The following is a 10,293-nucleotide window of genomic DNA, read 5'->3' as shown; positions in this document are numbered from 1 at the left end:
CATCCTCCGTCCCCCACCCCTGCCACTCCATCATTAAAAATGCAGCCAGGCCCCCTCGATACTTCTAGAAAGACTGCACAAGCAGCCGGACTTTTAGTCGTGAGCGGCAGAGGGTTGCCGACATGAGGCTGGGACCCGCAGCTCTGGTGTGCTTTCTCAGCTTTGTGCTCCGCACGGAGTGCGCACCTCCAACCTGCTACTCCAGAGCGCTCGGTCTGAGCAAAGAAATCATGACTCTACTGGAAAAAATCCACAATTTCCATCGCACGGTAAGCTATTTCACTTCATTTCGTTTGTCACTTCCATCACTCTAGATCGTAACTTACTCTGTACTCTGATGGCTTTCTCTGTTGGGGTGCAGAAAACGTGTGCTGAGGTTCTTCCTACGATCTTCATGGATGTGCATGTAAGTTAGAATCAAGGGTCACTTACTGTGTGATATGGGAAATTAGGGGTTCTGTAAGTAGTTTTTCTTTGCAATTTGAAGTATTTCCGGGGTTTAAGGTGTAAAAGTTTAAATCAGTACATGTAAGTTTCCATTAGATAAGAGCTATATCTGATTGCACACAGAAATCAAACTCATCCATTTACTTTCCTAACATTATTTAGCTGATGGGCACCTGATGTTTTATGAAGCCGAGTTACTGACCTGCAGTGCGGATGGTTGCACTTTGTGATCTGTGTCCTGCATGAACATAATCTCTGATAAGAAACAGAAATATTCACAAGAAGACTGGAGACGCACATGTGTCCATTTCAAAAGCACTTTATTGTCTTTCTAGAACTCATGCATCACCGCAAAGCTCCGAGACTTTCTCTATGTGCTGCTGAACCACCCGAACCAGGACTGCAGACAGCGACCCAGAATGGTGATACTGAAACGGAAAATCCAGAACCTGTACACCATCATCACCAGGGTTTGTTATCGGGTGAGCGCCTCTCTGCGATGTATTTGACCACAAGATGGGAGGTTGTGGAGCTGAAGCAGCTTAACCACATGCATGATCTTGTTTTGTTTTTTGTTGGCAGGACTTGGTGTTTTTCACAGACGACTGCAATGCTATTGATACTGGACACAGCAGCCCTCACTATGCAGAGGACAGGCTACAGTTACTGCAAGAGGAGAGATGAGCAATACACAAAGCAGGCCGCAGACGTGCACTGAGCTGCTGTATTCATAATCTTTAGTGGCAAAATGTAGAACAGTAAAGCATGTACTATTTACCACCAAAGCTTGTGTTGTTTCAGATGCAGCATAAGAGCGCGTTGTGTGGCTTTAGCACACAGTGCTGATTCATGTCTTACGTATAGCTGGCTGTCCGTTAACTACAGATTCATGTTAGTGGACATGTGTGGTTAAATTCCAGCAAGAAGTGCAGAACTTTCCACAGGAAATGAGCTGAATGCCAACCATGCCGATGAAAACCTTGTAATAATAAACCAAAAAGATGCTTGTGAGCGGGGCTTAACCGCTACTTACTTAGCAGGGCTGATCAAAGGTTTGTGTGCCATTTAAGAGAAATGTGTTGTGTTCCCATAAACTTTAGTCAGACGAAGATGTCTTAAAGAAGCACTGTATGGCATCTTAAACATCTGAAAGGTCGAATGGATGCCCCAAGCGTTGCTTTTTTGCCTCTCGGTTGTACACTATGTTCCCCTGAGAAGGTTCCTGTGCAGTCTGAAACCAGAGGAGTTCTGATGATTTTGCTGCTTGTCCTGAAGCTAAATTAATTTCATGCTTTTCTCTATGAATATGAAGTAACACAGCCTGTCACAGACATATTAAAAACATGTTTAATTTTATGTGTACCCACATACAATCAGTATTCACTACTATACCTTATATGTAATAAATATTTTCTTTTTATATCAGTTCTTTTGTTTTGGTTTTCTTTTTCCTTTACATCAGTGATTTCATTATTGACAATTACTGATTAATCTAAAAAGATCATAAACAGTTAAATACTCTTCTGATAAATTTGTATATTGAGGTTAAAGGTCTTCCATAAACCAAACAGTGATGTATCTCATTGGCTGTTAAATGTAATTAAGTTAAATGTGGCTTTTGCACAAGGCGGTTTCTAACCTTACTCCATATATAAAACTTGGACATTGTTGTTATTTCTCCACTTGTAACACAGGTACAGTTGCCATTGTTTGAATAGTTAAGTGAAGCAAGTTAAAACTTGCTTCACTCTCTGAAGTCATGGACTTTGCTGCCCTCTGTTGCCAAAACTATCTTATCTACATCCAGAGTGGTCGCAACTCCAGTTCTTGTAAGCAAACAAGTATTCAAGTGTCTGGAGGCCATTTAAACCCAAAGTATGTGATTTTATTCTTCATCCATGCAATGTTTTGCAAATACAACTACACAGCACATACACTCATCATGGACATGAACGTTATGGTCATTTTGGCTTGCAGTGATTTATTTACAGTATTTTTTTCTATGCCAGAATAATTCCACATCATATAAAGCAGGAATTTACTACGTTTTAAAGGTGGTTTTTAAAATTTGTACAAGTTGGAAACAATGCATTCATTCTCAACAGTGTAAGTAAACTCACTTAGATTATCATCTAGATCTGATGAAAGAACATCAAAGTTTTAGCTCAGCTTAATGAGATCTGTAAATCAGTGTGTTATGGCATTATGATGACACGTCAGTGAACACAGATACTACTGAACTCTGTTCTAAAACATCCCGCCACAGCTTCCCTAGAACTGACACAGCAGAGTTAAAGCACAGGAAATGCTACAATCATTTTGATATTATGATGAAGTCATGATATTTCATCTGAAACCTTTGAGCATTAGCTGCTCATATTATTTGTGATGTAGCTTGTTCCAGTGAACATTCACCCGTCCTGTTTTATTGTCATGTGGTAAAGCTATGCAGCGAGAACATGTTTGGCAAGTTGTTGGCTCATAAAAAGAATGACTGAGCTGCCAGACAGCATTATCCTTCATGAAAGAAACAATCAAAATGTCACAGTGTTTCGTTTTATAATAGTGAAAGATTTATAGTCTGACATTCCTTGTCTTATACACTTGATGTGATTGATATGATCATATGTGCAAACTTCCGCAAATTGCACCTTGCATGTTTGCAAATTTGTCCCCAAAGCAGACGGAGTTTCTGCTGTTGCTTTGATGTTTTGTTGTTGTTTGTTTTTGGTTTTTTGACACTGCAAACATTCTCGAAAAATTCCCCATCACGGAAACATCTTCAACAGATTTACGATGCTTTGCATATGTCCTGAATTTGCATTTGGCCTTACTCAAGGCTACAACTGCTTCATTTACAGAAGTATGCCTGCAGCCTGCCACATTTCACAGTGATGTTATCACACTGAGGTTAGCAGATCATGTGTGAGGGGTGATCAACTGCTGGGAGATTGCAGGAGAACAGATGCGTTTAGACTGGTTGTGGTTGTTATGGCACCAGCCCTACAGGAGCAGTACAAGGACAACTCTGAAGGAGGCAGAGTGGCCACGGAGAGGCCTTCTGTTGACTGAACATCATAAACACGGTGGGAGAGTGCTTTGGTCCATCACAAGGTGGTGCTGGTTGCCCAGGTACCACACTGCAGCATAAGAAGTGCTGATTTTTCCATTTTCATACGGCAACACGGGTGATCCTACAATCTCACGAGTGCTAAATATCTACATGCGCATCTAGGGTTGTGGGATTTCTTCATTACACCGAGAGGAGGTCAAGTTTAAAGTTAATTTTCTGCCTTTGTTTATCATTTATTAAACCGCAAACGGAAGCCATAGGGATTTGTGTGTCAATGTTCTTTTCTAATTCACGAGCAACGTGTGCACATAGGATCCAAAGCGCATTAACCTGCATAAACAACCAATTTTAAGCAAGGATAGCTGGTCGTGCGAAAATTTCCGCAAACCTTGGCTTAAAATTTCAAAAACACAATATCGTTGTGTTGTAATAGCCACAGTAATGTGACAACATCCGTGTGTTCTTTTATGATCCTTGAAACTCTGAGCTATATTAAAAAATCCTCAGCATCCTCAGTCCTGTGCGGAATAGCCTACTAATCATTTTATAGCCATTTAACAATCTGCTGTTTAATTTCAGTTTGGCTCTTGTTGCGCAAGGCGCAGTTTTCTTTGCGCCAAGTCTCAAGCCTTTGCTTCTGAGCCCCTCACAGGTAATTAACTGACCCTGCAAAGGCGGAATTGTAAGTCAGCGCCATGTGGCTTGTTGGGAAATCAGTCCACAGTGGGGTTATAAAGCTTAATTGCTGTTCTCATTAATCGTGATTATGGGACCGTGCAACGCACCTTCTTTTAAGGCAAAACGAGAGCAGAGCATTTAAACCACGGGAGGCCAGGTAATGTAACAGTTTTATGTTCAGTGACGCTGCACAGTAAAAACCGCTCCAGCCGAGGGGTGACAGTAATCATTCTCTGCTTTGTTGAAATAAATTTCCTTGTAAAGAACACATCGCAAACCCATTTATATTAAAGGAGCGCCGATGCAGTTTGTGATTCCGATTAGTTTATGGGGTTTTCAGGCAATTTTCCATCACATTTACCACTTTTATTGCATTTTAGAAGAAATGCTGCCTCATTAGTGCGCGTAAGAGAATGTTTCCCCCTTAATTTCCATTAGATGACTGGCACACTCGACGCATAATTATGTTGCTCAGTAAACTTGGGGAAGGACATAGGCTGTGTAATACAGTGAACCATGTTTCCCCCTGTCTACAGTAAATGCACCTTATAAAGCTGCCCCGTGTCTTTGAGCGTTGAGGTAACCTTGAGGTGCGTGCTCTGGAACGCTGGACTTCTGGTGCAGTTCAATGCTAAACTGGTTGATTACTGAATAGCACTGCGCAAGGTGACGCGATTGTTATCTCCTGATTCTTTAGTGTTGAGTGACTAAAGTCAACACGTGCGCAGGACATCCTCACCCTTCGTGACACCTGTAGACGAAGACATTGCTGCCCTCTAGTGGTCCTTATGCGCGATTTCCTCACGATCTACACACAATAGGCCTACAACTGTTTACACATAATATAAAGTATTATGGTGGTAAACCGACTAGAAGACAACGATAAAGAAGGCCTGTTATGATTATGGAATGTTATGATTATCATAGTTGTTTTCATCCGCTTTCGTAGCAGCATATTGCCCTGAAGCCTGTTTCCGAAGCCCTTCTGTCCGACTTAATAATGCAGGCCCAATGATATCCTCTCTGTTTTATATTGACTCGTCCTCTGTGATTGTTTCAAAACCGACTTCGTGGTGAGTTTGTTGGATTCCGTTTCGTAAGAGACGCACTGTAGCCTAATATTACAGTAAATTCCACGATAACATCTGTTTTTTTTTTTTGTTTTGTTTTGTTTTGTTTTTTGCAGGAGGCTGGTTTTTTTGCTCTCTTTGGTAGAGACACCCGCAAGAAATGATGGTGGCGATGGCCATCTTTGGAGTCCTGATTTATAACATTCATGCGGCATTATTAAGACTTGCAGTGTTGACTTCATGGCCGGCCTGTAATGTGCTGGCGTGTGGTTTCATGCACGGGGCTGCCTTTAATCATTCATTAAGTCTTAAGGTGTCACTGTTAGCATATCTGATTGAATAACACTGATTGATTTCTTCGAAGATGAAGATCAGATTCTCTGATGGGTTTTCACCTTTACTTTTGAACACGGGTGAAACAGGACGATTTCCCAACAGCATATGTGTCGGATGATGGTGAGATCACCGGATCACATTGATGGGCCGCTGAGCTCTCTCATTTTATATCGAAGATATTAAAAATGAAAATGAATGTTTGTTGGGGGGGGGGGTGGGGGGGTTCCCCCCCAAACATCTACAGTGGGGCCCCCAAAGGGCCTAAAACACAATACCAGAGAGGAGATGTGATAACTGCCCATTCTGACTGTAGATCATGAATTAACGAAAAGGTAAAAAGGATTTCATGAGGGCAAACGTTTTTTTGGTAACAGGGAGGGAGTGTCTTCTGTTAATCTGCCTGTGAACAGAAGGTGGTGGTGTGCTATCTGAACGAAAGTTGGGCTTTGAGAGATTTAGTGTTTGTCATCAGTCAATTAAATAACTAATAACAGCACACCTGCAGAAATGGTCGGTCTTTTGTAGCAGTGAAACATGTGCATCTTGCTCATTTGGAAACAACCAAAGAAAAAATCTTGTCCGGATGATCTCATGGAAACGTAAAATCGGTGCGTTTCCGATCAAATGCTTCATCACTGGTTTATTCCTGAGACTCCTTTTTTAAAAAGGCGTCAGGCAGGTTAACGGTTAAATTTAAAAAGAAAAAAGAAAAGGGGGGGTGAAACAGAAAGAAAGAAAGAAAGAAAGAAAGAAAGAAAGAAAGAAAAGCTGGGTTTTAGTTTAAAAAAGGGAGCATCCACGATTTTTTTTCTCTTTTACAAGTAGGCTGTTATGAATGCGGTGTTATTAACACATATTTAACACCATTTGTGGACTCCACAAGCTTATTCTTTTTCGATAATTCGGCTTAAAACGTCCCATTAAGTTTGGCTCCCCTCCGTATCAAACAGTGAACAAAGGTCAAAGGCGTCTTCTTTCATTATCTTTTATCCATGCTAATAACCCATTTGCCTCTCATGGGGATCAAGAGGTTTTACTACGGAGTCAAAAAGCCTCCTGTGATCTTTTGGATGATATAAACAAGTGACTTTTGTTTTCTGTTTTGGCCCCTGGCAAGATAGAGAGCAGGGGACAAAAGAATGAAAGAGTTAAGAAGAATGAACTGATCCCCTTTGGCTCTTTTGTGTCAAGTTTCTCTCCCTTTCAGATCGAGCGTTCGTGCGCGTGATTTCAACTTATTGTCGTGGATTATGTATTAATTCGTGCTTCATGGGGAAGATAGTGCACCGAGGAAGGGGGGAATAACGCATTGCGAATCCAGACGCGCTTAAATGAAACATCCCATATCTCAAAACTTTGCAAGTGATTATTTAAAGAGAACATGCACGACGCGTTGGCAGCTTGTTTTGGGACAGGAGCTTCTCTGCGCCGCGGAGGAGGAAATCGCAGCGCGCCGAGCAGAAGTATTGCCCGTCCCAGTCCCCCGTTGACATTTTAGGAATGATAAAAGTTCCGCCTTGCCTGGAGCTACAGCCTCGCTGGAGCCGGCCTCTGTCTGCGGAAGATTGCCTTTGCTCATTACAGCAATTATTTTACTCGAGTTTAACCCCTGCCTGAATGGCAGGAAAGTCCGGAGAAAGCCTTTGAAACTGCTTTGGAGAGGCCTGTAACCTCCCTCCTTTCTGATCGCTCTTTTCGCATTTAAGTCTTCCTGATGGATAGAAAACGACTTCAAGTTTAAGTGAAGACGTTTTGCTTTTGTGGTGTTATTGTTGCAGGGGCACATGGGCTCTACACCACGCAGCCCTCCCCATAATGGGGTGTCACCTGGCTCATTTTACACCCTAAACACACATAATGACACTCCAGCGGATTGTTTACGAGCAATTTCGGCCAGAAAGGCAATCTCCAATATTTATCGGCGCGTTTTGAAGTCAGCCCAACGGGCTGTCCCCCTCCCACCTCCATCTCCACCCTTTAAACTCTTCTGGCGCCGACAGAATCTGGGTTAGTTGTCTCAAAGCAATAGGTGACAGCTGTAGCAATACATTCCGACAAATAGCATGTGACCAATTTAAATTCACAGCTCTGTGAGACGTGAGCGTGACGGGTTGGAGACAAACTGAAGAAACGTCAGCCTTTGTGATGGTCACAGAACGATTTATTTTCTGTAATAATAATAATAACCGCTCACCCTTGTTATTTTCTTTAGTTTTTTTTATTTGTCCGTGTGTTTTGTCCAAATGGAAATTTGCCTCCTGATGATCAAGTTCCAACAGCTAAAATATGTCTCAACCTCATCCAAAATTGAGTAAGTTTTCATTAAATTCGTAAAATATAAATATAGTTGGGGTTTTTTTCCCCACATTTTTTTACACGTAAATAGTCAACAAAATAACCAGCAAGCGTCAATCAAAACGAACAACTTCTTCATGAAAAAGAATAAACAATTTATTGTTAAGTTATGTCACAAATATATTCATAATATAAATGAGGATATTCTTCAAATATACATTATTTTACAGTACATATTTCCCTTCCGAAGGGAGTCAATCCGACAACAGACAGTGCTGTTTAAAAAAAAAACAAAAAAAAACAAAAACAAATGCTGTGGTTCACAAAGAGCACTCATTTACACCGATTTACTAACCCACGAAGGCTTCGCATTGATATGAATGCAGGAAAAAAATCAAAGAGAGGGAAGGTATGGGGTTTTTGTAGTGTGACAGCGGCCCAGGGATATCCTTAAAGCCACCTTTCACCTGGCTGCAGGCAGCCGTGAAGGAGGACACACTGCTTACTGTCCATACCTGACTCTCAGTCATGATATATCATGGCGCTACAAGTTGTTTTCCACCTCCTCACCGCAAAAAATCTCCATCTTAAAGTCATTTAGTCTCACCGTCATCTCGTTTCTCTAAAAATAAGTTTGCTTTACATTCCATATGTAAGACTTTCAGATTAAATGACTGATAAGGTTGGATTATTTTTGCAGTGTGTGAACTTACTCAAGAGGTCAGAAGAGGTGGATAAACTTCAAGGTCCTCAGAAGGGGGTCCGTTAAGAGGCCTTGGCCCCCTGGCCAGATGTGACACTGACCTCCCCTCCAGGATGCTTCTTTAGTGCAGTGTCACCTCACCAGTCCACAGGGCCCCTTCTCTCTTAGGCCCTCACAAAGTAGTCCTAACCCCCTTGTGTCCCACTGTGATCGCCCCCCTCATCCTGCGTCCCTGTCAAGCGAGATGGTACATACTGTATCCCACGTGTGCGGCGTACAGTCCCACCGGAGAGACGGGCAGCGAGTGCCTCTGAAACGGGTGCGACCCCGAGTAGGACGCGGGGACGTGCGCACCGAGAGGAAAGGAAATCCCGAAGGCTGGGGGCAGCATTGGCTTGGCTGCCATTTTCAGTTTTTCAAGCTCTGCCTCCTGCAGACGCTTGGCTTTGGCTCTCCTGTTCTGAAACCAGATTTTAACCTGGGTCTCCGTTAAGTTGAGGGAGCTGGAGAACTCTGCGCGCTCCGCGATGGAAAGGTACTGCTTCTGGCGGAACTTTCTCTCCAGGGCGAGCAGCTGGGACGTAGTGAATGGCGTTCGGGGCTTTCTGTTCGTCTTGTGTTTTCGCAGCGGACAGGCAGGAGGACTCAGTCGTCCTGGAAATTGCAAAAAAAACAAAACGATTTAGTTCCAAACCTTGTTTTCAATTCGCAGGAGAAATCTGCGGGGGAAATGTCAGCTTATAATAAGTGACACGAAGCAAGCTAAAACAACACTGAAATTCTATTTAGACTGTCCCCAACTTAGTTTTAATAAATCTTAATCTTAACACTAATCCAAGACTAGGGTAAATATTTACATAGACGAACAGATGTGGGATTTTGAATATGACGATTTTATCTAATATGAACTTCATGACTTACTTGGAGGTGTGGGGGAAAAACGTGGACTCTGTATCCACGAAGTCCTCTCTTTACTATCCGGGCTCTCGGGTTTAATCAGCACCTCCTCTGACATGTTCATAATCTCGCCCACTGAAAACGAAGTGCTCATGGGCAAAGTAGGAGCCGAAGTATCCAGACCGCCGAAAGAGCCCATCCGTGTCCCTTTTCCCAGCACTTGGGACGTACCGGCCGCGGCATCCGGAGATGACACCTCTCTGCTGGGCTTCCTATCAGCCATCAGCGCTTCGACACTAAAGGGTAGAATGGCGACTTTGGGCTTGCTGGTCTCCTCTGCGGGGCTCAGACTGGTCTGCATTTCGCCTCTAGTGATGACAATCGAGCGGGGAGAGAGATCTTCAGTTTTCAAAGCAGCGGTCAAAGCTGACATGGCGGTCGATGGGGCCATACAGGTCCGACTGGCACTGGTAAAACGACTAGTTAACTCTGACGGGAACCGTGGGAAGAGTTGCTGCTGAGCTGCTGCGCTAAGGTGACGGTATCCTCATGTTTATGTGGCCAAATTGGAGCGCACGGCTTTAATAAGGCAGACGTAGAGGGGGAGGCGGCCAATCAGGGACGAGGGGGGGTGGGCCCCGTGAGGCGGAAAAAGTCGGAGTGGGAAGTTGAACAATAGTTGCTTTTTATAACAACAGACTTCAGATAGCCTAAACATAAACAAAACAAACGCGTAATGAGCCAAAGTTCCATTTAAAAAAAAAAAAACTAAAACGCTTTAGTGCAAATGAAAA

General features: G+C 43.0%; 2 protein-coding genes across 2 annotated transcripts; one reads left to right on the top strand and one right to left on the bottom strand.

The window, feature by feature from the left end:
• The first annotated feature begins 69 nt into the window (after positions 1-69).
• Positions 70-1,872, top strand: LOC142377741 (cytokine-like protein 1). Its single transcript, XM_075462051.1, has 4 exons — positions 70-269; positions 362-406; positions 783-929; positions 1,030-1,872. The coding sequence occupies exons 1-4, from the start codon at positions 123-125 to the stop codon at positions 1,129-1,131; spliced, it is 441 nt and encodes a 146-aa protein (XP_075318166.1). The 5' UTR covers positions 70-122; the 3' UTR covers positions 1,132-1,872.
• A 6,158-nt stretch (positions 1,873-8,030) lies between these two features.
• Positions 8,031-10,056, bottom strand: msx1a (muscle segment homeobox 1a). The gene is made up of 2 exons (XM_075462050.1): positions 9,524-10,056; positions 8,031-9,256 (listed from the first exon to the last, which is right to left on the bottom strand). The coding sequence occupies exons 1-2, from the start codon at positions 9,948-9,950 to the stop codon at positions 8,838-8,840; spliced, it is 846 nt and encodes a 281-aa protein (XP_075318165.1). The 5' UTR covers positions 9,951-10,056; the 3' UTR covers positions 8,031-8,837.
• Between the last annotated feature and the right edge of the window lie 237 nt (positions 10,057-10,293).

Source organism: Odontesthes bonariensis, chromosome 3 (assembly GCF_027942865.1).
Source record: "Odontesthes bonariensis isolate fOdoBon6 chromosome 3, fOdoBon6.hap1, whole genome shotgun sequence".
Taxonomy (NCBI): Eukaryota; Metazoa; Chordata; class Actinopteri; order Atheriniformes; family Atherinopsidae; genus Odontesthes; species Odontesthes bonariensis.
This window is presented reverse-complemented; position numbering and strand designations above follow the sequence as displayed.

Excerpts from the sequence above, each read along its gene's own strand:
- LOC142377741 (XM_075462051.1), top strand. The coding sequence starts at position 123 with ATGAGGCTGGGACCCGCAGCTCTGGTGTGCTTTCTCAGCTTTGTGCTC. Across the intron at positions 270-361 it reads TCCACAATTTCCATCGCACG|AAAACGTGTGCTGAGGTTCT; the intron begins GTAAGCTATTTC and ends GTTGGGGTGCAG. Across the intron at positions 407-782 it reads CGATCTTCATGGATGTGCAT|AACTCATGCATCACCGCAAA; the intron begins GTAAGTTAGAAT and ends TTGTCTTTCTAG.
- msx1a (XM_075462050.1), bottom strand. The coding sequence starts at position 9,950 with ATGGCCCCATCGACCGCCATGTCAGCTTTGACCGCTGCTTTGAAAACT. Across the intron at positions 9,257-9,523 it reads TTTTTCCCCCACACCTCCAA|GACGACTGAGTCCTCCTGCC; the intron begins GTAAGTCATGAA and ends TGCAATTTCCAG.